General features: G+C 53.6%; 1 protein-coding gene and 1 long non-coding RNA gene across 5 annotated transcripts; one reads left to right on the top strand and one right to left on the bottom strand.

Annotated features, from left to right (window-relative positions):
- Positions 1–900: 900 nt before the first annotated feature.
- On the bottom strand, positions 901–26,536 carry ODAD1 (outer dynein arm docking complex subunit 1). Of its 4 annotated transcripts, none has more exons than XM_042969325.1 (16): positions 26,130–26,536; positions 25,428–25,484; positions 24,980–25,080; positions 23,704–23,803; positions 23,345–23,534; positions 12,452–12,574; positions 11,987–12,100; positions 8,764–8,831; positions 6,048–6,235; positions 5,793–5,927; positions 4,999–5,081; positions 4,713–4,881; positions 2,760–2,929; positions 2,544–2,647; positions 2,145–2,223; positions 901–2,054 (listed from the first exon to the last, which is right to left on the bottom strand). In XM_042969325.1, exons 3-16 carry the CDS (start codon positions 25,047–25,049, stop codon positions 1,575–1,577), a joined length of 2,073 nt encoding a protein of 690 aa, XP_042825259.1. In that variant the 5' UTR covers positions 25,050–25,080; positions 25,428–25,484; positions 26,130–26,536; the 3' UTR covers positions 901–1,574. The 4 variants fall into 4 exon arrangements, with proteins under 4 accessions (XP_042825259.1, XP_042825262.1, XP_042825260.1 ...); XM_042969328.1 differs by having other exon boundaries at positions 24,980–25,027; XM_042969326.1 differs by lacking the exon at positions 26,130–26,536 and adding an exon at positions 25,825–26,027.
- LOC122234121 lies at positions 19,730–23,356 on the top strand. The gene is made up of 3 exons (XR_006211867.1): positions 19,730–19,922; positions 23,042–23,144; positions 23,287–23,356. It is a non-coding gene; the product is annotated as an uncharacterized LOC122234121 (long non-coding RNA).
- Positions 26,537–26,714: the final 178 nt, after the last annotated feature.

Genomic DNA, 26,714 nt, shown 5'->3' with positions numbered 1-26,714 from the left:
ATTTTAATCTTCAGTCTGGATTTAGATTAAATTTAGACAGGGCGTTCAGCAGGACTCGACGGCCAGAAAGAGTGACCCGTGGTGTTCTAACCTTCTCCTTCCCAAACCACCTCCCCAACCCCAGCAGGAAGGGAGACAGTCTGCTCGATCTCTGGGGCCACGCGGCAGGCATTAGGGCTGTCCACAAATATTCTTCTTTCTCTCTCTCCTTCCAGACACATGGACAGATTGCATTTCCCACCCTTCTTTGAAGTTCCACATCATCGGGGGCTCCTGGGTGGCTCCGTCGGTTAAGCGTCCGACTTCGGCTCAGGTCACGATCTCACAGCTCGTGGGTTTGAGCCCCACATCGGGCTCTGTGCTGACAGCTCAGGGCCTGGAGCCTGCTTCCGATGCTGTGTCTCCCTCTCTCTCTAACCCTCACCCACTCGTGCTCTCTCTCTCTCTCTCTCTCTCTCTCTGTCTCTAACCCTGTCTCTCAAAACTTAACAAACATTAAGAGAAAAAAATTTTTGAAGTCACACATCATGATATGACCTGCTTGGGTCAATAAATGCAAGTCCAGTGACACAGATCATATCCAGACAGAAGCTGTAAGAACTTTGTCAGCCTCACCACGTTCTGTTTCCCAGGGCCAAAGAATTAGCAACGCTCCAGGCGGATGCTGTGCCGCCGGCCTGGGTCACAAAGGTGACGCAGAGGAGAGCCCTTAGGGGACCCACAAAAGACCAGGAACACCAGCAAGTAATAAGCCTTTGCAGTATCAGGCCACTGAGATCCTGGGGGGGGGTGTTCGTTACTGCGGCATAACCCAGCCCATCCTGACTGATACATCCCAGTTCTCAGTAGAGCCTGAAATGTGGAGGTCTCAAAAATAAATAAATAGACAGAGAGATTAAATAAATAAATAAATAAGAATGAATGAATTGCAGGGAGTAGGGACAACGGTCATACATTTCCCCCTGGGCCAGAGGTAAAGGGAACTGCCATGTGTCCAGCCTGGTCGCCCACGTATACACCTGTAACTGGGCTGGGGTAACAGGCTCTGACCTTTATTTTCTAGGGTCGCAGCTCATGCTGACATCTTTCCTCCAAGTCTTCCCCTGCTGCCCAGTCCTGGAGGGGGGGGGCAGTCCTGGGGGCTCTGGGGGGAGGGCGAGGAACGAGGAGCTGCAGAGACGGGGTCATGAGGCACAAGGAGAGCCCGGCAGGTAGAGACAGGAGAGGGAATTAGAAGCGGGGAAGCAGACACAGGACGGGGGAGGCGGGGGACCAGCAGAGATGTGGACAGGAGACAGAAACACACACTGAATGGGAAGCCAAGACGACAGGAAATGGGGAGACGGGAAGGGAAATGGGGGGGGGCAGGGTTTGGAAAGAGAGAAAGGGACCAGGAGACATCGCTGAGGAGACGACAACCAGGGGATGGGCACAGGGACGACGGGAAGGGCAGGGGCAGACAGATGCGGAGCAAAGACTCACAGAGGGCCTGGAACCAGGAGGGTCGCGGGGAAATCTCAAGGCAGAGAAGGGCCTGCAGGGAGCCAAGGGCAAGGGGGGGTGGGGGCGGGCCGCTAGTCTTTGCTGGTGCTGGTCCCGAGGCCTGCGCTTGACTCTGACTCGGTGCCCCTGCTCTCCGCACCCACGGGGCTGTCCTGGCCTCCGCTGGACCTCAAGTATCCGGTGGAGCCCAGGTAGCTACTAGAGCTGGGCGTTCTGAAGGTCACGCGGCCCCCAGTCGAGCCCCGGCTGGACACGGGCGCCCCCACGGCGCTGGCGGAACCGAAGGTCACGCGGCCCGCGCTGGCGCCGGGGTCTCCCAAGGCGACGCGGCCGACGTTGGTGCTCGTGGTGCGGTCTCCACTGGATGCCAGGACGCCACTAGTCCTCTGGCTCAGGATGGACCCGGGGACCCCGCTGGGGCTCTTGGCGGTCGTCAGGGGTGAGCCCGAGCTGACCCTCTGGATGCTGGGGAGGCTGGGGACGCTCAGGTTGCTGTTGACCTTCCTCAAGGCCTCGGCTAATTCCTTCTCTTGCTGCTCCTGCGCCTCGAGCTGTGTGGGGGGAGGGGAGGGGGCGAATGAGGGCCCCACCAGGGGGCTGAGGACCTGCCCCGGGAGGGAGGACCTGCCTCCCGTCCTCACCATCTGCGTCACTTGGCTGCGCAGCTCTTCCTTGCTCATCGGATAGTCGTCTTTGGCCTCGAAGCCTGGGAGGTCGTCCCTAAAGTGGGGGGTGGGGGGCGGGAGGCAGGGAGGACACTCAGCCCCACAGGAGGCCAAGGGCTCCCCGTTGCGCTACCCAGAGGCCTTGCTCCGGCCAGCCCGAGCGCCCTTGGCCCTTTCTGGTCTCCCTGGGGCCAGCTCCGTCCTTAGCAGCCCCCTACTCCCTCTCGAGGCGGTCACTCCCACCTTCTACTCCGCCCCAGAGCCGCACCCGCCCTCCGGGATCCTGGAGCCCCCCCAAAAGCCTCCATCCCACTGTCGCCTCTGCCCCCACGGAATCTCCTCCTCCTGCCCCTCCTTCCCGCCCGGAGGCCTCACGGATTGTCAGGGAGCTGCGGCGGGGCCAGCTTCTTTGGAAGATCCTCAGGGCTCTGGCCCAGAACCAGGAGGGCAGCGTTAGCCAAGCTGGAGGGGGTGGGGGTCTGGAGGGTGGATAAGCCAGTGGTCGGCTCACCCCCAAGGCCCTGGCCTCCAAGCTTCTGGCTCCCTGTCACCCCCACCCCGGCCCACCCGCCCACACAGTACCCCCCACACCTCCACCCGGACATCTACGAAGGCTTGCACCGTCAAGAGATCAACCAGCCGCTTCTCGATGAGGCCCAGGAAAAGGCCGATGTCCCGGTCTCTCATGTGGGTCTTGACCCCCAGGAGGTCCTTGATGATGGTGTTGTCACACTGGGCCCTGGTGAAGAGCTGCTGGATGCCTGAGGTCGGAGGGGACGGGCCGTCACGGATGCGACGCCCTGCCTCTCCCTGCCCTCCGGTCTCCGCTGCTCCGGAGCGACGGAGATGCCAAGCCAGGCTCCGGGATGGAAAGCCACTTGCCCGAGCTCAGAGGGCACGAGAGCGACACTGTGGGCCTGGCCACCCGGCTCCCGAGGAACCACAGGGGTTCAGAAAGTGAGGGGGGTCAAGGGGAAAGCGGACAAAGTCACCACCTGCTGAAAGACTTCTTCACGCAGCTCAGGAGCACCCAACTCCCAGCCTGCCCAGTGACCCCCCCCACCTCAGGAGCTCCCTCAGAGAGGTACTCACACGGGTGCTCCCCTGGGGGGGGGGTGCTCCCCTGGGAGATCCACCACTGAGGCTGTTTCCTGTGTTTTTTAAATATTGCCCCCCCCCCCGCCCCGACTGCGTTAACCACTGCCCCCGGCGGGCCCGCTGGCCACTGTCATGACCCGTGCTCATCTGTCATGGTTGGCCCCCACGTGGCCCGCTTGCATCTAGCTATTGTTCGGCTGTGACTGGTTATTGTTAGTGACATCAGGCGGCACCCGTGACCTTGACGCAAATCTCGCATGGCACACCTCACCTCACTGCGTCTCTACCCCTTGTCCCCGTGGTCCCGGGGGTCCCTCCCTGAACGTCCCCCCGCGCTGCTCACTCTGAATTTCAGGGGCATCTCCAAACCCACTCTTTCTCCCACATTCCCTGTCTCATAGAGGGGTCTTACCCCCGCCAGGCCAGACCCCGTGTGCTTCACCCCCCCCCCCATTACCCATCCGTCTGCTACTTCTGGGCTCCCTTCCCTCCTCTCTCCCTCCTCCTCTCCTAACCTCCCCATCCATGGCCTCTCCTGCTCACAGCCCTACCATGGCTCCCCAGTACCCCAGCCTGGCATCTCTTCAGGATCCACCACCCTGCACCTCCCACCCACACCCTCACATCCCCTCTCCACACAATGAGCCGACATTCCTGGGAGCACCTCCAGGCCTCAGCCCCACGTGCTGGGAGCACCTACCCCTCCCAGCTCTGCAGTTAAACACTCACCCCTCAAACTCAGCCTCCAGCATTTCTGCTCCCAGGAAGCCATGGGTCACCGCCCACCCCCACCCCCCCCCCTTCACAGAGCAGGTGTCAGCCGGCTGTAGACCCCTGCACCATTTTTTTTTTAACAAGGGACCCCGCCTTTTGGTCATCAGCCAGGCCTCGCACATTACCGTCCCCGCATTCCAAGCGGGTCGAGGGTCCCACCCCGTCTGAGGGTCCGTCCTTCACCCTAGCCCCTCTGAAGGCTGCGGAACACCCAGCGCCCAGGCTGGTCTCCTCTCCACCCCTGCCCCCCCTCCACCCCACCCCTGCCTCCTCACCTAGCACAGGGCAGCAGTCATGGTCACCACAGAGCAAAGGAGGATCTCCTACTGTGACCACAGGTGGCCCCCCTGCTTGCTCAGAGGCACCAGGGCCACCTTCTGTCCCTTCCCGATGGTCACCCCATCCAATTCTCGTGACAACCCAGGAATCCACGCGCGGCCGCCCATTCCAGTTGCCAGAGGGGCTCAGGCCCAGGAAACCGCACCCAAATGACGGCGCTGGCTTCAAACCGGGGGCAGCCTGACTCTTGGGCCCCGCACCCCGGAAGGATGGCAGGATGGATGAGTGGATGGGGGGCACCGGGTGGGCAGACGGGCCCATCTCCAGGCGGCCAGCCCGGGGCCGGCCACGCATCGCGTCCTCCCAGGTGAAGGAGCTGGGGCCGGCGCTCACCGGCCTTGAGCTTCTCCAGCTGCCCCCGAAGGTCCTGGAAGCGGGCCTCCACCTGGTCGGCCTCCGCGCGCACCTCGTCGGTTCGCTGCTGCAGGGCCCTTCGCCGCTGGTCTCGTTGCTCGCGAAGTTTATCCTCGCTCTGGCGGGTGCTCGCCAAGGTCTCCTGCAACTGCGGGGCGGGAGCGCGCGGCCGGAGGTAGCGGGGGTGGGGGGGGGGCGTCGCGCGCGCGCGCGGAGGAGGCGGAGGGGAGGGGAGAAGGGAGTGGGGCAGGGGGGCCTCCCTCACCTCCTTGATCTCCTCCCGCAGGCGCTCCAGTTCCGAGTTCTGCTCGTTGATGAAGGTGAACTCCGCGAAGTTGCGCCCCTCCCCTGGCGAGAGGCGGGAGAGGCGGATCCAGGGGGCGGGAGAGGCGGATCCAGGAGGCGGAGGGACCCGCGGGACAGGGGAAGGGACGGGGAGGACGACCACGCAGAGACAAACACGCAGAGGCCAAGGGAGGCAGAGACGGAGGGGCACAGAGGCAGGCAGAGCAAGTCGGAGTGAGAGAGACGGCGGCCAAGTCCAGAGAGAGACCCAGAGATACCGAGAAACGCAGAGCAAGAGAGAAGTGAGGCAGAGAAAGCAGCAGGGGTGGGGGGAGGGGGGGGGAGAGAGAGAGGGGGAGAGAGAGAGAGAGAGAGAGAGAGCGAGCCCAGGCCCCGGGGGACTACAGCAACAAGCACCGGAGGGAGACTCCCAGAGGTCGAGGGCAGATCTGGAGAGTGGCCGGCAGGCCCTCGAAGGGGGGGGCGGCGGGGACGGGGACACAGACACGCCCAGAAACAAACACCAAACGGAAATAAAGACACCCCGAGGGGACTGAGCGTTCCGGGGCCCCAGGGGGACCAGCGCAGAAGGAAGAGACAGGGGAGGGAGAGAGACGGGGGCGCACGGAGCCGGGCGAGTGGCGCGTCCCTGACGCCTCGCGTCCGCGTCGCAGGTGCAGAAGCCCCCGGGGCCCAAGCGGAGGCCCCCCGATGCGGGTGACCGAGCCCATCCCGCGCCTGGACGCCCGCCCGCCGCCGCGGCCCCGTACTCACTCTCCAGGTACCTCTCCACCAGCACGTCCGGGTCGCTCTCCCCAGTCAGCTGGGACAGTTTGTTCATGGCGTCTTCGCAGTGCAGCACCAGCTTCTCCTGGGACGTCTTCCGGAGGCCTTCGGCCACCTCCCGGGCTGCGGGAGTTGGGGCGGTGGGGTCGGCGGAGGGGCCGGGAGCCCCTGAGCCCCGTCCGCCTCCTCCCTCCCCACCCCCCCCACCCCCCCCCCCCCCCCGGCCGGCGGCCCGGGTCTCACCCCGCTTCTCGCGCTTCTCCACGACGGCGGGGTCCAGCTGCCGCTCGTCGTTCTTGAGCTTGAGGAAGTGGTGGAACCGGTCCAGGTGCGCTATGTGCCGCTGCAGGGTCTGCAGCTCCGTGTCGTTCTGGGCCACCTCCTTATCCGCCCTCTCCCGCAGCAGGCCCAGCTTGGTCTTTGCCTCCTCCCTGGGGGGGGGGGGGGGGGGGGCGAGCCCAGGGGTCAGGGAGGACGGCGCAGCCTGGGGTCCCAGGGATGGGGCAGAATCAGGTGGCAGTCCCCCACCCCCACCCCCCAGGTCACAAAAAGGCAGAACACTTTCTAGGATCCCGCAAGGGAGTCAGGTGACGGGGGTGGAACCAGGGCGGGGACGGGGCCACAGAAGGGACTGATGGCCTCGCCCACGAGGGGGCCGTGCTGCGGAGCACACACGGGGTCCTGGGGGGGGGGGGGGGCTGTGCATTATTGTGTGAGCCGTGGGACAGGAGGCCACAATTAGAGATTCTGCGCCGGCCCCGGGAGGGTTAGACCCCAGGCGTTAAGGCAGTCGGCCGAGTCCGGGGGTCGTGTGATTGGAAATAGCGTCCCGGACCATTCGGGGCCTCATGTTGGACACACAGATGACATCAGCCGCGTGTCAGGATATCGGGGACGCTCTGGAAGCCTCGGTCACTGAGCTTTTCAGCTTTTACACATAGTGCAGCGGAAATTCCTAGTGCCCCACACGTCACAGGGTCAAAGATCACCCGGTCATTATGTTGGGAGAACAGCAGGCCCATCTCCGCAGGTCCCTGCCCTCCGGCCATTCTCCTTCCCACCTTCCCGCCTGTGCCAACTTTGGTTGCCTCCAGCCCCAGCCCCAGCACCAGCTTCTATTTCTTTTTCTTTTTTTTTTTAGTTTATTTATCTATTTTGAGAGAGCGAGCTCCTGTGCACAAGTGAGGGAGGGGCAGAGAGAGAGAATCCTAAGCAGGCTCCCTGCCGACAGAGCCGGATTCGGGGCTCGAACTCATGAACCGTGAGATCGCGACCTGAGCAGACGTCAGGAGTCTGATGCTAAATCGACCGAGCCACGCAGGCGCCCTCACCAGCTTCTTGTTCTTTTCAAATTCCTTCAAGGCCTTCTCAAGTCAGCCCTCCTCGGTGGGAGGCCTCACCCCACCCTGCCACCAGCCCCCAGTGACACCTCCATCTCCAGGTGCTGGTGGCAGCCCTTCTCGGGGATTGGGACTCGTGGCGCTTTCCGTGCCTTGGGTTCCATGCCAACTGAGGGGCGGGGAAGAGGGATCCCGACTTCCCGACCTTTCTACAACAGCATCCCCGTGAGGTAGCCGCCATTATGACGGGTCCTGTCACCACGGGGGGGGGGGGGGGGAAGCAGGCTCAGAGAGCGGATGTGACCTGCCCTGGGTCATCCAGCAAGGAAGCGGTGGACCCACTGGCAGGTCTGACGGGAAGCGTCAATACGACGAGACCACCCTGTCCTGGTACCCAGCTAGCCTGCCCTCGGCCATCTGCCGGAGGAGTGTCATCGGAGGCCCCAAGCAAGGAAGAAATCTCAGCAACCATTAAGGTCGATCTGGGCTATAATTGATGTCCTGAGGAATCATGTGCCATGAGTAAGCAGACGTCATGAGGGACAAACAATATTCCTACCTGAAGAGAAGGCAGGAAACTGGGCTCCCGGGTGACTCAGTCGGTCAAGCGTCCGACTCTTGGTTTCGGTTCAGGTCTTGATCTCACGGTTTACAAGATCGAGCCCCACCTTGGGCTCTGTGCTGACAACTCAAAGCCTGGAACCTGCTTTGCTCTCTCTCTGCTCCTCCCCTGCTCATGCTCTGTCTCTCACTCTCTCTCTCTCCAAATATATAAATAACATTTAAAAAAATTTTTTTAATGTTTATTTATTTTTGAGGGAGAGAGAGCATGAGCAGGGGAGAGGCAGAGAGAGAGAGGGAGACACAGAATCCGAAGCAGGCTCCAGGCTCTGAGCTGTCGGCACAGAGCCTGAGGCCGGGCTCGAACCCACAAATGGCAAGATCATGACCTGAGCCGAAATCGGACTCATAACTGACGGAGCTACCCGGGCACCCCTGTATAAATAAAACAAAACAGAATAGAGTGTAAAAAATAAAATAAAATAAAATAAAATAAAATAAAATAAAATAAAATAAAATAAAGAAGGTAGGAAACCATTCGGAGCAAGAGAAGGGGTCCAAGCTCAGAAAGAAGCTGGGCTGGGGCAGGAGCCAGCACGGGAGCCCCCAGACAGAGGCCAATATGTACAAAGGCGGGGACTTTGGGACTCCACACAACGTGACTCATTCTGAAGGGGGCCTGAGAGGATCTCCTACCTTTCAGCATAACAATCTAATGATCTAATTACTCTCATGCCAAGACGCTTCCCAGGTGGCTGTCCCCGGGGCCACCCGCGCCAGGGCAAGCAGCGTCTGGGCTCACTCTCCCCACAGCCCGTGTGCTACAATGCCGTTCACAGACTGGGGCCAAAGAGGTTCCTCCATACCCCCGAGTGGGACCTCGCCCCGAGGGACTGGGAAATCACTGGAAGGAGAGAAAGGGGGCACTTTATTTAAAAAAAAAAAAAAAAGGTTTGCGACAGTCTATTTCTGGAGTTCCGACCCGCCTGCCACAGCCTACCGCAAAGCGCGTGCTGTATGAGCGCGGCCCCCAGGCGGGAGCCAAAGCGGGGTCCTACCTGACGGTGTGGGCGGCCGCAGAAGAGACCATTAGGGCGCTGACCGTGCGTCGCAGGGCGCTGATTTCCTGCCAGGGGACAAGACAGAACCGATGTCTTTCTTACGGCCTCCTCACTGTAGGGCCTTCTTTTAGGCCCGGCGCGCCCCCCCCAACACCCCACCCCGCAATAAGAAGCGGGACTCGTGCGCCTCCCAGATGCGTGCACCTTCCTCGTTGGTGGCCGCGGGGCTGGCCTGCTGGCTCAGAGGGCTTCTCGCCGTGAAACCCTCACCCCAGAACGTTCCTAAGAACACCCACCCAAGTTGGGTTCAGAAATGTGCGTGAATTTCCTGTGACCACACCCATCCATTTTCTAGTTGCAAAGAAATGTCTTGGCGGTTATTATGGGTACAAAGGGTCCTTTCAGGAGAGAGAAGGAGGAAATATATATATATATAATATAAAATATATATAATATATATAATATAATATATATAATATATATTATATTATTATATTATATAATATATATAATCTATAATCTATATTAATTATATATTAATAATTATAATATATATATATATTTACCCACGGATATAATGCGTATTATTTGAATGCAATTAGAAACGATGTTTCTCTGGGGTATCTTTTGGAAGACTTTTGGTTTGGGAACCTCTGTTAATGGTTTCTATGTTCATCAAGAATATCGAATCAACAGTGACAGGAGGAAGGGGGAGAAGTAAAACAGAATACAAAACAGAAGCAAATGAACCGAACTATACTTTAAACAGGTTTTGGGGGAGCGCCTGGGGGGCCGAGTCTGTTAAGCGTCGGACTTGGGCTCAGCTCATGAACTCACGGTTCGTGGGTTCCAGACCCGCGTCGGGCTCCGTGCCGACAGCTTGGAGCCCAAACGCGGAAGGAGCAGAGAGAGAGAGCATCTTAAGCAGGCTCAGCGCAGAGCCCGATGTGGGGTTCAGTCCCACAAACCGGGACATCATGACCTGAGCCAAAATCAAGAGTCAGATGCTCAGTCTATTGAGCCCCCAGGCGTCCCGAACCCAGCACTTTAAACAAAGAACATAAGCACACAGAACCCCCACCAAAACCAGGAATTAATTCAAGTGCCTTCTGAATACAATAATTCCGGATAGAGAGACAGATCCCTGGACCCTCAGAGGGCAAAACGAAGGAGTCGGGCTCTGTGCTGACAGCTCAGAGCCTGGAGCCTGCTTCAGATTCTGTTGTCTCTTTCTCTCTCTGCCCCTCCCCCCCTTGTACTCTCTCTCTCAAAAATCAACATCGGGGTGCCTGGGTGGCTCAGTCAGCTAAGCATCCGACTTGGGCTCAGGTCATGATCTCACAGTTCATGGGTTTGAGCCCCACGTTGGGCTCTGTGCTCCCTCTCTCTCAAAAATAAACATTAAAAAAAATTTTTTTAATAAATAAATACACATTTTCAAAAAATTTAAAAGGGGCACCTGGGTGGCTCAGTCGGTTAAGCATCTGCCTTCAGCTCAGGTCATAATCTCACGGTCTGTGAGTTCAAGCCCCACACTGGGCTCTGTGCTTTCCTTGCAGAGCCTGCTTCGGGTCCTCCGTCCCCCTCTCTCTGCCCCTCCCCCTCTTCAGTGCGCTCTCTCCCTCTCTCTCTTAGAAAAAAATTGTTTTAATTAAACAACAACAACAAAGTATATGCGTGTGTTCCCTAGTTCTCTCCAGAAAAAGGGCCTCAAAGCAATATTGCCCCGGGGTCACTGAGGCCCCTCTGGCAGTGGCTGTCTCATCATTTCTCAACACCTCCTCCTTTCCAGAAGGAACCAGGACTCCCGGGAGTAGCATAGCGGCTAACTCCAGGGTGGGGCGGAACAACTGCAAATTACCTGGACTATCTTCCTGTGCCAGAAGGAAATGTTAAAACAAACAACAAAAACAAAAACAATGGGGCCCATCAAAAGGACACAGAGGCCAGCTTAAGGTCTCCCCCTAGCCAAACCCGGGACAATTTGAACATCCTAATGAACGATGTTGTAAGAATACTCGAAAGCTTCCTGATAACCCACAAAATATACAGCGGAGAATGCGAGGTCCTTCCTTGAGTAAAATGCTAACTAATAAATGCAGGAGAGATGACGGAGGTCGAGAAAAGGGTCACCGTTCGGCAGCCGTTGTGACAGTAATAATCATGCCGGCAAGAATCATTCATGGATGCCAAAACAACCGAGTGAAAAATGTGCCGGGGACCAAGATATTTCCTTAGTCTCCAAGAATCTCTACTTACTCATCACAAAGGGAAACGTCCGTGGGAGAAATCTGGTTAACCAAGGGATCAACGTCGACATCGCTAGTTAAGGGACCGACGTGCCTCCTACCCAATGCATACCAAGGACACAGCATCACTTCTCTGGTGTTCCGCCAAAAATGCGCAAGGTGCATCTCATCGTGAAGAAAGATCGGACAAACCCACACGGAGGAGACTTGGCTCCAAAATGTGAAAGTCATGAAGACAAAGAAGGGCCCAGGGATGGTTCTAGATGAACAGAGCCAGGACAACCAAATGCGACGTGGGGCCCTGGCTTGGAGCCTAGAGCCGGAAAATCAAATCGGCTGCAAAGAGCATCACTGGGACCATCAGAGAACTTTAAATAGGGACTGTTTAGGATTGTAATAACTTTGAAGTCCCTGACTTGGAAAACTGCCCTGTGTTTTGGTAAGAAAATGGTCTCATTCTCGGGAAATTCACATGGAAGTTCTTAGGGGCATAATGTCTGCCCTGCGCTCTCCCAAGTCCAGCAATTGTGATTATTTTCAGTAAAAAAAAATAATAATAATTAGAACATGTGTGTGTGTGTGTGTGTGAATATGGCAAATTATCAATCTTGGGGAAGGCTAGAGTTCTTTGCACTATTTTTTCAGGGAAGGGAAAGGTGGAGGAGAAAGAGAAGGTTCCTCGAGGGCCATCGAAGATTACAGAAATACCCGTAGAACGGAAATGGTCTTGCTCGCTCATGGACTGCCCGGCTGATAATATGCAAAATGACATCCCTGGCTTCTGCAATTCGAAATGAGGCTGCTTTCTTTGCGAGAGGCGTCCTGGAACAGTTTCGAGGTCCCCATTCCCTCTGGACTGAAGTCAACCTATGGCTCCAGTGGATTCCGTACTTGAGGCCGGAGTGCTGGAGTCGAATCCTCTCCCTACCCCAGCTGGGCCAAGGGCTCCTTGGCCCTTCGAGGCCACTGACCTTCTGCAGCTTATGGTCTATGTTCAGATAGCGGTTCCTCTCAATGCACAGGAGATCCAGCTCTTCCCGCAGGGCCGCATTCCGCACCAGCTGGATGTCAAAGCGACAGGTGACCTGGAGGGTGGGGTGGGTACAAAAGTCTGTCTGAGGCCCCGCCTGCCTCCCTCTTCCACACTCGGCCAAGGCTGGGCGCTTGTCACGTGCGGGGGCCCATTCCCTATTTGGGGACCCTGAGAGCATTGCCCAGCTCCCCTAAGGACCCAGGCATCAGTCTCCTTTCCCTGGGGACACTCCATCCCTCAGGATGCCCCCTGATCCTTCTCAGGGAGCCCAGCATTTCAGGCCTGCCCCCCTCCGGGCATCTGGTCCACCATTTCTGGAACTTGACCCCATGCTCAGTTTCCCCCCCCCCCCCCCCAACCCCCAGAGCTCAGGTCTGGAGAGAGCCAAGAGGCTGGCCCTCACCCTGTCCAACTGGTCTTCCAGGATCTTGATCCTTCGCCGGATCTTGACCTTCTGATCCAGGACGAGTCCCGGGGCCTTGATATCCTTACTGTGGTTAAAGATCCGGGTCTCCCACTCCTGGATCTGGAGGAGAGAGGATGGCAGTAACTGTCTGATGGCTGAATGTGGGAGTGACTGAGGCACCAAGAGAGGTGAGTGGCCGTGTGGCCGCCCTCTGCCATCCTTCTGGCCCCAGCCATCTGTTCTATCCTTCTTCTGCTGGCAGGCCCCCCTTTCCGTGTGGTTCCAAACACAACGAGCCGCCCTACCAGCCACATGACCCAGGTTCCTACAGTCCATGTGACCGTCCTACGGATGGACACATGAGCCAAGCGGAACCGGCCCGAATCCCTTCCTGGTATTTGGGGGGGGGGGGGGGGGGACATGCATGCGGTAGACGGACGGGGCTCTAGAACTTCCACTGTCCAAGTCCCCAGCACACGGAGGGTCCTGGGAGGATGAGGCCAGTAGACAAAGTGGAGACAAGAGACTGAGACAATGACGAGAATGAGACCTGATGCCGTGAGATTCCCCTGGGCGTAGCTGTGTGTGAAACCTTTGCCAACCTGTCCTCATTTTCCATATTCATCTTTACTCATTTGGGGCACGCCGTCTCCCCAATAAAATGGGAAGCTCCCTGAGGGCAGAATGCTGTCTTTTTGGGCGTGTGCCTAACACAGTAGGTTCTCACTAAAACGTGCAGATCAAACGAATAAATGGAATTGCTTTAAGGCTGCGTTTCCTAATTCGTGTACCCTTATGGGTTAGATGGTGTCCCGCCCCCCCCCCAAATTCCTATGTTTAAGTGCTAATCCCCGGGACCTCAGAACGTGACCCGATTTGGAGACAGGCTCTTTACAGAGATAATCAAGTCAAGATGAGGTCATGAGGGTGGGCCCCGATCCAGTATGACTGGTGTCGTTATGCAAAGGGGAAATTTGGACCTAGAAGGTGCAAGAGGGAACACGCCACCCTCCAACACTTCCATCTTGGGCCCCCAACCTACAAAACATGGGACAATAAATTCCTGTCATTTAAACCACCCAAAGTTTGTGGTTCTTTGTTATCGCGTCCCTAGAAAACGAACCCATGCACCCAGGCACCCCCGAGCACTGCAACAAGTTCAAAGGGGCAAGCAACCATGGGGATATTTTCAGGGTTTTTTTTTAGTTAAAAAAAAATTTTTTTTTACGTTTTTATTCATTTTTAAGAGACAGAGTGCGAGCAGGGAAGGGACAGAGAGAGAGGGAGGCACAGACTCCGAAGCAGGCTCCAGGCTCCGCACCGTCAGCACGGAGCCCGACGTGGGGCTCGAACCCACAAACTGTGAGATCATGACCGGAGCCAAAGTCAGACGCCCAACCAACTGAGCCACCCAGGCGCCCTGATATTTTCAGTTTTGAGGGAGGCACACTGACATTGGTCAGACACCGCATGAACTACAAGCTCAAGGTAGTTGACAGGTTCAACATAAGACGGTGCTGTGTTCCTTTTGATGAGTCATGTCTTTGTGAAACTGAGTTTCAAACATCCACGGGGGCGGGGGGGGGGGCAGTTCCTGGGTGGCTCAGCTGGTTAAGCGGCCAACTCTTCATTTCGATTCAGGTGGTGGTCTCGTGGTTCAGGAGATCAAGCCCCACGTCCGGGGGCTACCAAAAGCTCAGAGCCTGCTTGGGATTCTCTCTCTCCCTCTCTCTCTCTGTCCCTGCCCCTCTCGTGCACAAAAATAAATGAATAAACATTTTTAAATAAATCAAATATCCAGAAATGTTACCAGTGGGGAAAACTAGCCAAAGTGTACAACGAACTTCTATTTCTTATTTCTTCCAATTGCCGTGCATCTATAATTATCCCAGTCAAATTTTCAATGAAAGAAAGATAAAAGGAAGGAAGGAAGGAAGGAAGGAAGGAAGGAAGGAAGGAAGGAAGGAAAGGAAGGAAAGAAGGAAAGGAAAGGAAAGGAAAGGAAAGGAAAGGAAAGGAAAGGAAAGGAAAAGAAAAGAAAAGAAAAGAAAAGAAAAGAAAAGAAAAGAAAAGAAAGCCAAGCACTGCACAGAAGTCAGCACAGAGCAAGAGTGGTGAGTCCAATCTGACTCCAAGACCCAAAGGCACAAACATCCCACAGGTAAGTAATTGTGGTTTTTAAGAATGAAACACAGGGGACACCTGGGTGGCTCAGTCAGTTAAGCATCTGACTTCGGCTCAGGTCAGGATCTCACAGTTTGCAGGTTCGAGCCCTGAGTCAGGCTCTCTCTGCTGTCAGCTCAGAGCCTGGAGCCTGCTTCGGATTCCGTGTCTCCCTCTCTCTGTGTCCCTCCCCCCACTCATGCTCTGTCTCTCAAAAAGTGCATAAACATTTAAAAAAAAGAATGAAATACAACTTTGTTTTCTACTTGTGTATTCTCAAATGGTCTCTAGGTTGTTAGGATGAAAACACTGGTTTGTTTAAAAATGTTTTGAATGTTTATTTTTGAGAGAGAGAGACCGTGAGTGGGAGGGGGCAGAGAGAGAGGGAGACACAGAATCCAAAGCAGGCTCCGGGCTCCGAGCTGTCAGCACAGAGCCCGAGCACAGAGCTCGAACTCAGGAGCCCTGAGATCATGACCTGAGCCAAAGTCAGATGCTTAGCCTACTGAGCCACCCAGACGCCCCTAGTAAGGGACAGTCTTTTTTTCATTATTATTGAATGTTTTTATTTGTGTGTGTGTGTGTGTGTGTGAAAGAGAGAGAGAGAGAGAGAGAGAGAAGGGGAGGGGCAGAGAGAGAGAGAGAGAGAGAGACAGAGACAGATGATCCAAAGCGGGCTCTGAGCTGTCAGCACAGAGCCCGATGCGGGGATCGAACACCACGACCTGCGAGATCATGACCTGAGCCGAAGTCAGACACTCAACGGACTGAGCCACCCAGGCGCCCCAAGGGGACAGTCTTAGATGGCATAACCTAATGAAGGGAGTGACATCCCCTCAGGCTGTATTTTCTTGGCCAGAAGCAAGTCACAGGTTCTGCCCCCAACTGAAGGGGAGGGCGTTGCACAAGCGTGTGACTCACTGGGGGTCACCTTAGGATGTGTTCACCACAGCCAAGTCGAGAGTACAGGTTTCCCCATCATCTGAAAGTAGAGCGCTCCTATGAGACCCTTCATAAGCCAATACGGCAGAAAGGGAAGAAGGAAATACCAGCAATTTGTACGGGAAAAAGCATATAGCATTCCGAGACCCCAAAAATAACCTCTTAGGCTTTTCTGATCCCTTAGGACACACCTTGCTAACAGATGCACAAAATAAACCAAGATAAAACATAGACGCCGACAGACCGAGTTCACACCTCTGGCATGCTGCGTATGGTCCCCAAGAAGGAGCTTGGGGGGGCACAAATGCTGAATGCTATTTTTTCTTTTTTGCCTTTTTTTTTTTTCTGGTAAAAGTTCAAGTCCTCCTCAGTCGTCTTTCGCTTAGTGAAAACAGGTACTAACACAGGTCTTCTGAAAAAGCAAAGCGGTATAACGCGCAATTTTCAAACAGCAGGGGATACCTGTATTTGTTAGGAACATCGGCCAAGGCTATAAATCAGGGCGTTTTGCCTCCCTACCTGCTGGTTTCATGGTACACCGCTGACTGTTGGAGGTTAGAGGTTCTAAAAATATTACTCAGAAATTAAGGGTTCTGGGCACAAGGAAAGTTTAGGACCCATTCACTTCAGAAATTCCTCCCAAGATTAGAAAACACGCTCTTCAAATTTTGCTTTTCACTTTTGGGTCTCTAATAACACTAGAATTTATGTGTGTTTTATTTTAGAGAGAGAGCATGAGTGGGGGAGATGGGCAGAGGAGAGAGGGAGAGGGAGAGGGAGAGGGAAAGAGAGAGAGAAAGTCTCAAGCAGGTTCCATGCTCAGCACGGAGTCTGATGCAAGGCTTGATCCCACAACCCTGGGATCATGACCTGAGCGGAAATCAAGAGTCAGATGCTCAACCGACTGAGCCGCCCAAGTGCCCCAGAACTTACGTTTTTATACGGTGTGAGGTAGGAAACTTTTCTGACAGCTTTATCGAAGTATAAATAACATAAAAACTACACTATTTAAAGTATACAATTTGATAAGACTGGCATAATCAAGATTAGTGAACATATCTCCCCCAAAAGTTTCCTTGTGTCCCTTTGTCATTCTTCTGTGCACTTGCTTCCTACGGTCCCCTCCCCCTGGCAGTCACCCATGTGTTTTCTGTCACTAAGGAGTTTTGTAAAGGAAATCATAGGGGTGCCTGGCTGGCCCAGTCGGTAGACACTTGATCGTTGTAAGTTCGAGCCCCACGTTGGGTATAGAAATTACTGAAAAATCAGTCAATCAGTGGACTCTCATAGTGTATACTCTTTGTGAGGGGGAGGGGCCTGGCTTCTTTCATTCTGAGCAGTTATTCTGAAATTCATCCACCTTGTTGGGTATATCAATAGCCCATTCCTTTTTATTGGTGAGTAGCTTTCCATTGTATGGATGTACCACAATTTCCTTATCCATTCACCTTCTGGTGGACATTTGGGTGGTTTCCATCTTGAATTTTACAGATAAAGCTGTTACGAAGACTCGCGTACAAGTCTTTGTACCAACGAACATATGCCTCGTTTTCTCTTGGGTAAATGCCTAGGAGGCAGAATGTCTGATTCGTATGGTTAGGGTACATTTAGTTTTTTAGGAACTGCCAGAGTGGTTTCCAAAGTGGTGGTGCCATTTAGATTCCGCCCAGCAGGCTGTGAGAGTTCCAGTTCCTCCACACCCTCATCAACACTTGGTATAGTCTTTTTAATTCTAGCCATTCTAAAATGGCGTGTAGAAGTTTCTCGTGACTTTAATTTGCATTCCTTTAATGACTAACACCACTGAGCCTCTTCCACGTGCTTATCATCTTATATGTTTTCTGGTGACGTGTCTGTTCGAGTCTTTCGCCAGTTTTTCCTGATTGGATCCGCTGTTTTCTTATTGAGAGTTCTTGATAAAGTGTAGATACAAGTTCTTTATCAGCTGCACACGTGACAAATATTCTCTCCCCTTGTAGGGGTTAGCTTGTCTTAACAATAACTTTTGAAGGGAAGTTTTCAAATTTTATGGAGTCCAGTTTGTCAATATGTCCTTTTATGGATCATGCTTTTGGTGATGTAGCTAAGAAATCTTTGCCTAAGCTTAAAAAAAAAAAAAAGGAGAAAGAAAGAAAGAAAGAAAGAAAGAAAGAAAGAAAGAAAGAAAGAAAAAGAAAGAAAGAAATCTTTGCCTAAGCCAAGCTCACAAAGCTCTTCTCCTGTTTCCTTCTAAAAGTTTTATAGTTTCAAAAAAATTTTTAATGTTTATTTTTGAGAGAGAGACACACACACACCCACAGAGTGTGAGCAGGGGAGGGGCAGAGAGAAGGAGACACAGAATCCAAAGCAGGCTCCAGGCTCTGAGCTGTCAGCACAGAGCCTGATGCGGGGCTCGAACCCACGAACCATGAGATCATGACCTGAGCTGAAGTCGGATGCTTAACTGACTAAGCCACCCAGGTGCCCCTAAAAGTTCTATAATTTTAGATTTTACATTTAGGTCTACGATGGCTAACATCTTTTTTTGTTTGTTTTCTTTAAAAAAATGTCACTATGGGGCTGCTTGGGTGGGTTAGTTGGTTAAGCATCCAACTCTTGGTTTTGGCTCAGGTCATGATTTCACGGTTCATGAATTCAAGCCCTACATTGGGCTCTGAGCGGACAGTGTGGAGCCTGCTTGGGATTCTCTCTCTCTCCCTATCTCTCTCTCTGCCTCTCTCTGTCTCTGTCTCTGTCTCAAAAATAAATAAACTTTTAAAAAGTCACTGTGCACAGAAAAGGGCATAGATGATGTACGTACAACTCATTATATGTATTTTTAACTGAACATCCTTGAACCACCTGCCAGGTTGAGAACCAGAATGCTGACAGCAATGCAGATCCTCCCCCCCTCATCACTCTCCCCTTCCTCTCAGACGTGCCACTGCCCTCCCTCTGTCAGTTCCTATTACTGCTGGAATAAAGTACCACACATGGACTGGCTTAAAACACCACGACCTTTTTTCTTACAGTTCTGAAGTTCAGAAGTCTGAAATCAATTTCACTGGTTTCAGAAAATCAAGGTGTCAGCCAGGCTGAATTCCTTCTGGAAGCTCCGGGGGAGAATTCCGGTTTAATCTAGGGTAATCTCCCCAACTCAAAATCCTCAATCACATCCGCAGTCTCTTCTGCCATGTAAAGTAAGATACTCACAGGTTCCCAGGATTAGGAGGTGGACATCTTACAGGGATCACTCTTCTGTTTACCATACTTCCTTAAGTGAAATTCATGTTTTTACTTTATGGTTTTATCACCCATGTACGTACCCCTAAAACAAAAGTTGCATTTGGCCTGATTTTGAATTTTATGTGAATGAAATCATGCTACCTGTATGGGTTTTTTTTTTTTTTCCTCTGTTTTAAGTGTATTTATTTTGAAAGAGAGAGTACGAGTGGGGGAGGGGAAGCGAGAGAGGGAGAGAGAGAATCCCAAGCAGGCTCTGAACTGACAGTGCGGGGCTCAATCCCATGAACTGGGAGATCATGACCTGAGCTGAAACTAAGAGTTGGTCGCTTAGCCAACGGAACCACCCAGGCGCCCCACTCTCTGTATGTTTTTTGTCTTGCTTCCTGCAAATGTGTGTTAGACTCACCCTTGTGGCTGTAATTGTGATTCACTCATTTTTCGTTGCTGTATACTATTTCATTATGTGACTATTCCACAATTTATTTATTCACTCACATACTGATGGACCTTTGGGTTATTTCCAGTTTGGAGCTGGCCGATACGTGATCATGCTTCTTTCAACATCTCTTTACATGAATCCTGGTTCCAGGGCACATGCTCAGAAGCGCACTTGCTGGGTGGGAAGAAGAGTTAACAATAGGTCTAAACCTGTTTTCCCTTAGAAGGTGAGTTTGGCTTACCTTCTTCTGACACTGTTTTCATGGAAACATACCGGGTTAAGGTAACTATGGAATGCCAGCTCTGTCCCCAGGCAACGGTGTTTATTATAAAAACGACCTGATTGGTGAACTACATTGGACTAAAAGGACTTCGAGTGGGCTCATAGATCCCAAGAGCCTACATGACCAGGACTGAGCAGACGTCTGGCTTCTCTGTGGGGTTTTTCTTATCACTGAGTGGGGGGTTTAGACTTAGGCTTTGTCTTCATGAGCTGTTACAGAGATGACTCCTCCTGGGTGTGATGCCTCCCTCTGCCAAGGTGGGCATCACCCACCCGCTTGCGTGGGATCACCCAGCTGGAGGTGCTGAGAAGCAGCCCCTGGATGCTCAAGGCAGATGTGTTTGATGCCGTCGTGAGAAGAAGCAGAGAGACTGCTTCCGGTGATCATGCCGAGTGGGTGTGACCCTGAAACCCAGGGTAGGTCTATCTTTAAAGGTAATAGATAATGGGGGGAAAGACTTTTCAGAATACGTGTGACAATGTATGTCCCCACCCGCTCCTTTACTCCCCAACACTTGGTATTTTCGGACACTGAGTTTGGAAAATTTGGTGAGTGATTAATGGAACCTCATTGCGATTTCCATTTGCCTTTCTCTGATTACTAATGAGTGGTGAGTCATTCCTACATTTATTGGGACATCTGAATCTCTTGTTTTGTGATATGTCAGCCCAAATCCTTTGGCTATTTTTTTTTTTATTGGGCTGACTCTTCAATGATTTGTAGCTGTTCTTTATATGTTCTTGATAATAGTCCTTTGTCAGCTACATGCGTTGCAAATAACTTTCCATTCCACGACCTTCTTGGCACACTCTATGTTTCTTTCAACAAAAGTCATTAGCTTTAAAGTCACCGGAAGTAACAGTCTTTTTCTTTAGAAGTAGAGATTTCTATAACTAATTTAAGAAATCCTTCCCTACCTTCACACAGTTAGATCTGATCCGTCTGGAATTAGCTATGGGGGTTGGAGGAGAAATAAGGGTCTCTCTTTCATCTTACAGTATGAACATCCAGTTTTCACAGCACCGTTATCAAAGCCCTCTTTTCCCGTGTCCCGAAGTTGTGCATCAGATGTCCACATGTGCATTGGTCTCTTACAGGGCTCTCTCCTCTGTCCCATTGATCCATTTGATTAGCCCTGCATCAATTACAAGAATTTTATACTAGATCTTGAGAAGTGAGAAAGCACATCCTTTCGCATTGTTCTTCTTCTTTTAAGTCAGTCTATGTCATCTCGTCCATCGACTGCCATAGAAACCTTAGAATCTGCTTGTCGATTTCGTCCATTGAAAAAAGACTTTCCGTGCTCTGGTTGGGATTACGTTGAAACTATAAATTATTTTGGAGACCTGGCATTTTAGGGCACTAACTCTTCCAATCCATGGATAGATCTCTATATTTATTAAGCTGTTCTTTAATATCCCTCAATAAAATTTTACAATTTACTCCATAGAGGTCTGGCACACTTTTGTGAGATTTCTTCTCAGGTACTTCTGTGGCTTATTATAAGTGCGTGTTTTCTTCTTTTATTTTATCATAGTTGCTGCTAATACAGGGAAATATCATTAACTTGGAACATTAATTCTGTATCCAGCCACATTGTTAGAATACCTTGTTAATTACAAAAAAAAGTTAGTGTTAGAGTCTTCTGGATCTTCTCTGTACACAAATACATCATCTACAAACAATGACAATTTCATTTTTTCCTCTCCAATGTTGTTTTTTTTTTTTTCTTGGCCCCACTGCACCAGATAGAACCTCCAGTACAATATTAAATGGAAGTGGTGTTAGGTGACATCCTTATATTGTTACTGATCTCAAAGATAATTTTTTTTCATGTTTTGCTATCAAATATGATATTTTCTATAGATGGTTTATAGTTGTCCTTTGCCAACTCAGGAAATTTCCTTTTATTCCTTGTCACCTTCTAAGAGTTTCTAGCATGGATGGATGCTGAATTTTATCAGCTTTTTTTTTTTTTTAATGTTTATTTACTTTTGAGGGGGGGGGGCACAGAAAGAGAGAGACACGGAATCTGAAGCAGGCTGAGCCGTCAGCTCAGAGCCCGACGTGGGGCTCGAACTCACGAATTGCAAGATCATGACCTGAGCTGAAGTCAGATGCTTCGCAAACTGAGCCATCCAGGTGTCCCTACTTTTTTTTATTTCTACACAGACCGCTGAGCGCTATAAACTAGTGCAAGTCCAAGGGCTGTCTGTCATCAGTCTCCGATGTGACAAGCTCAGAAAATGAGAGACAGAATTTAAGCAAGCATCAGAAACAGTGTTTTGAGGCTATTCTGAGTGCAAGTGTCAAGGCAAAAGCCTTATACAAGTAGCCGTTGGTAGTAGATTGGAAGTTTTAAAAGTCAGTCCATTAACACAGATAGTTTGAGAAAAACTATGTCTAAGCCTATCTATCTATCTATCTATATATATATATATATTTTTTTTTTTTTTTTGCCAGAAAATGTCTATTCTTTCTCGTTCACAGATGACATTTTCATTGGGCATAAGATTCTTAGTTGACAGCTTTCCCTCCCAGAACAGTGAGGGTATAACCTATATTCTGACTCCCAGTATTTCTTTTAAACAATCCATTTTGTTGTGGCTCCTTATTTTATGGCTACTTTTATATTCTCAAATTTCCCTATGTTCTATAATATAAGTGGATTTTTTATTCATCCTGTTCTGGACTCCAAGGTGTCCTTGAATCTGTGGATTTGTTCTTTCAGGGACTCTGGAAAATTCTCAGATATCATCTTACCACACATTATCTCTGTCCTATTTTCTGTTCTCCTGAAACTCTTTTTCTTTTTAAAGATTTTATTTTTTGGGGGGGGAGGGGGCGCCTGGGTGGCTCAGTCAGTTAAGCGTCCAGTCTCGGCTCAGGTCACGATCTCCCGATTCGTGAGTTCAAGCCCTGCGTCGGGCTCTGTTGTGACAGCTCAGAGCCTGGAGCCCGCTTCGGATTCTGTGTCTCCCTCTCTCGCTGCCCCTCCCCTACTCACACTCTGTCTCTTCAGAAGAAAGGCTGCCCGCTGATACCCCGAATTTAGCCCAGGGAGACCCATTTTGGCCTTCTGTCCTCCAGCACTGTAAGAAAACGAATTTGCATTATTTTCACCCACCAAGTCTGTAGTAATCCGTTACAGCACAAATAGGAAAGTAATACAGACCACCAAGATAAGCAACCTTCAAACTCCTGTTTGTGATCCAATCGTGTGCAGGAAATCATTTGGTCTAGGGAAGCAACTTTTTCTTTTTAATGAAGAATAGGACAGAAAATAGCAGAATGAATCCCACCCGGGGGGGAAAAAAAAAAAAAAAAACTATTCCCTGGTGAAAACTTTTGTTTCCCAAATACGTGTGTGTTTACATCCACAGGCGTGTGAACTGCCTCAGGAGTGATGGTCATAGAAACCCGGAAGAACCCTGCCCTAGAAAAGTCACGCTGTGTCCCAGGTCAAGGTCTTGGGGCAGGTGGGATTAGAGACCCAGGTGGACACGGCTGGGTTACCAACGTCCCCTTTTTGCAGATGCAAAAACTAGGGCCCAGAGAGGTCGAAGAGCTGCCCGTGGTCACACAGCTCTGACGCGGCAGGGCCAGGACTCCAGTGCAGGTTGTGCTCACATCAGGAGGTGAGACTTTGTTTCCCCTTTAACCGCACCAGCTCCGTTTTGGGGTGTGTGGGGCTGTGCTAAGCACAAAACACCTGCATTCCTATTGAAGTCTGAATAGAACTCAGCCACAGGCATGATTTCAAATTGGGCCCATTTTCAGACCAGGAAGCCAAGGCTCAGAGCAGTTCCGATCCACAGAGGCTGGCGTCCCAACCCACCTGCTTGTCCAGGGCTCTGGTCTGTTCCTGTAGCTCCTTGACCTCGGCCTGCACCCGGACCCGACACTTCAGCAGATGACCAGTGTTCTCCAGCCTCTCGCTGTCCCGCAGCCGCTTGACCTGGCTCTGGGCCACGCGGATCTGCACCTGAAGTTTATCCCGCACCCCCTCCAGGCGCTGGATCTCCTCACTGCCCAGGCCGGGAGGTGGAGAGCAAGCCAGCAAGGGGCAGAGTCTCAGAATCACTAACGGCCAGACACCGGGCCTGCCCCTTCCCCTCTGGGACCCAGGAGGCGGGCCCCCAACCCCTTTCAGAGCCCCCTCGCTCCCCAAGCTCCGGGTCCAGGCAGGGGGCTCACAGTTGCTTGTTGATGCGCTGGTGGACTTCCTTGCTGTAAGCCCGCCTCTCTCCCTCCATCACTTTGCACTGCCGTCGCAGTCGGCTCAGCTCCCAATCCGCTGAGGGCAGGACCAGCCAACTGGGCTCAGTAGAGATCCCGGCCCCAGCCCCTTCCTCTCCAGGACCTGGGAACTCCGGCTCCCACAGACTGCAGCCGAAAGGCCCACCCAGTCCCCAACACCCCTCTAGCCCTGCACCCCAGTTCCTGTATCCCTCACGCCTACCTCACCCCCTTGGTACTCCCGGACCCCAAGCTGACCTCGGGGGGGATTTTTCCCCCAAACCCACGTCTACTCCCGGTTTGGGCACACTTCCGCCTCCCCACTAGAGGGCGCTCCCGGAAGGCCTCGGGGTCCTCAGGCGCCGGCCACAGAGGATCTGGAACTTGCGGCCAAGATCTGGGGACCGCAGTCTTGTTCCCCCTCGCCCCTTCAGCCCCCGTAGCCCCGCAGTCCTCGGTCCTGTCCTCTGGCCTCCTCACTCGCAGCCCATCCTCCAAGCTCAGGCCTCGTCTTGTCCTGCCGGGACCATCACCCCAGCCTCCTCCCCAGCCTCCGGGCCTCCCTTCACAATTCCGGAAGGTCTTTCTACACCCAGAACGGAGTTCCAGGGCCTGAGAACAAAGCCGCAGGTCCTGGGCCCGGGGTTCAAGGCCCCATATGACCTGAGCCTAACCACCTCTCCAGTCTGGGCCACCAGCTAGCTCCCCACCTCCCAAGGCCCAGTGGTTCTCAACCAGTGATTCTGCGCGCAAGGACAGTTGGCAATGTCTGGAGACACTGCTGATTGTCAGGATGTGGGGACGGGGTGGGACAGGCTGCTCCTGGCATGTAACAGATAGAGGTCAGGGATGTCCTACAATGCCCAGGACAGCCGCCATGACTAAAGAATGATCTGACTCCAAGCGTCAACCGTGTGGAGGCTTAGAAACCCTGTTCTAGGCACATGTTCCCTCTGCTGAAATGCTCATCCCTTCCTTCTCCCATCGGTAACTCCTGGGAGGAGTTCCAAGCCCCACACAAACTTCTCCTCCTGCAGGAAGCCCTCCAGGCTTGGCCTATCCATCTGCCCTGCTCCACCTCCATTCCCACGCATGTGTGTTTCCCGCTAGAGGACTCTCCTGGAAGGCCTCCCCGCTTCTCCCCACCCCCCACCCCGTGTCCCGCAGCACAGTACCTAGAGCTTGGGACAACTGAGGAATGAGTGGGAAAACAAGCCAAGAGCGTCTGAATTACCCGTTCCTTCCAGGAAGGCCTCGGTTCCATCCTCGGAGCGGGTGCTCCCTGCAGAGAGTCCCAAAGACATCTTGGCCAAAGGTGGGGGGGGGGGGGGGCTCCTGTAGGGGTGACACAGGAACCCCTTCAGACAGAGAGCAGGAGGGCGCCGGAAAGAGGGTGGGGACGGACCGCGAGGCAATTGGATGGTGACCCCGGAACCAACTCTGGCCTCTCTTTGAGTCTCAATGCCTCCAATGAGTTGTAGGGGAGCACCTCTCAGGCCTCTCCCCACATCCCTCCCGACCTCCCACCTCTCATATTCTCTGTCTTGTGTTTCCACTCTGACTCTGGCACGGGGGCAGGTCCCCTGGGCTCTCGGTATCTCTGAGGCGTGGCTGTTTGGGGGAAGGAGACACGGAGGAGAAGGAAACCCCGGCCGGCTGTGGGGAGCGAGCCCTGTCCCTACCTGCTGGAGTGCCTGACCTGTCCTTGGTTCTCCAAGCTCACTGTTGTGGCCTGGTTACTGGGGAGATAAAGGGCCAATGAGGCCTGAGGACCGCGACGGGGGTGGGACGGAGGCCTCTAGGAGTGGCCTTGCGAGGGGAGGCTGGGGAGGAGGGGCCTGGGATGGGAGCTGGGGAGGAGGGGCTGTGGGCGAGGAGGCTGGGGAGGAGGGGCCTGGGATGGGAGCTGGGGAGGAGGGGCCATAGGCGGGGAGGTTGGGGAGGTAGGGCCGTGGGAGGGGAGACTGAGGAGGAGGGGCCTGGGTAGGGAGCTGGGGCGGAGGGAGCGCCGAGGAAGAGGGGTCGTGGGAGGGGAGGTTGGAGAGGAGGGGCCGAGGCGGCCGGGAGACCTCAGGAGACCTCAGGAGACCTAGCAGGCTGTGAACAGAAGGGCTGAGAGGCGGGGAGCCCTGCGAGGGGCGGAGCTGTGAGCCCTGCGAGGGGCGGGGCAGAGGGCCGTTGAGAAGAGAAACTGGGCGAGCCTTGAGGGGCGGGGCTACAGGGCTTGAGACGGCAGGGAGACCTGTAAGGGGCGGGGCTGGCAAGGCCAGCGAGGGTTGGAACCTGTGGGAGGAGCACGGCTACCTGTGGAGGGAGGGGCTGCGGGGAGTGGCGAGGGGGGGCTATGGGGGGGGGGGGGCTGCCGATGGGAGGGGCACCGGTACCTGCCGAGGCCGTAGTTTCACGGACTTGCGAGGGGCGTGGCTAGAAGTACTCGTTAAGGGACCCGGTGGGAAGGCGCCTCCCGAGAACGAGGGACTGTGAGCGGCGGGCTGTGCTTTCGGAAGGGAGAGGCAGAAGCTGAAAGACCCTATGGAGCCAGGACTGGGAGGGAAACGTCTGGAAGGCTTTGGAGCTAGGCCCAGGTCTTTCGGGACGAGGCCCGAGAGATGCGTGTCTTAAGTCAAGACCACGTTGTTTGAAGAGTCATTAGCAGGAAGACGGTGCCGATGCCGGGAGCGGAGAGAGGGAGGAACGTTCACCACCGACGCAGGTCCTTGCAGTGACTCACTACGCATGCGCGGCCAACGGCCTCCAGCGAAGCCGCCAAAAACTTCTTGTGGGTCCGCGCCCTGAGAGGCGGGAGTGGGCGGGGCCTCGGGCTTTTCGGGCCGCCCCCGCTTTTCCGGCCACGCCCCTCCTGGCCACGCCCCCTTCGCTCGGCAGGCGGGCCGCCCGCGCTGCAGGCTGCTGCCCACGTGGGCCTCCCCGGAGCGGGCGGGTAGTGGGCGCCGCTCCCTGCCGGCTGG

Source organism: Panthera tigris, chromosome E2 (assembly GCF_018350195.1).
Source record: "Panthera tigris isolate Pti1 chromosome E2, P.tigris_Pti1_mat1.1, whole genome shotgun sequence".
Taxonomy (NCBI): Eukaryota; Metazoa; Chordata; class Mammalia; order Carnivora; family Felidae; genus Panthera; species Panthera tigris.
Note: the sequence above shows the minus strand (reverse complement) of the source record. Positions and strands in the feature narration are given on the sequence as shown.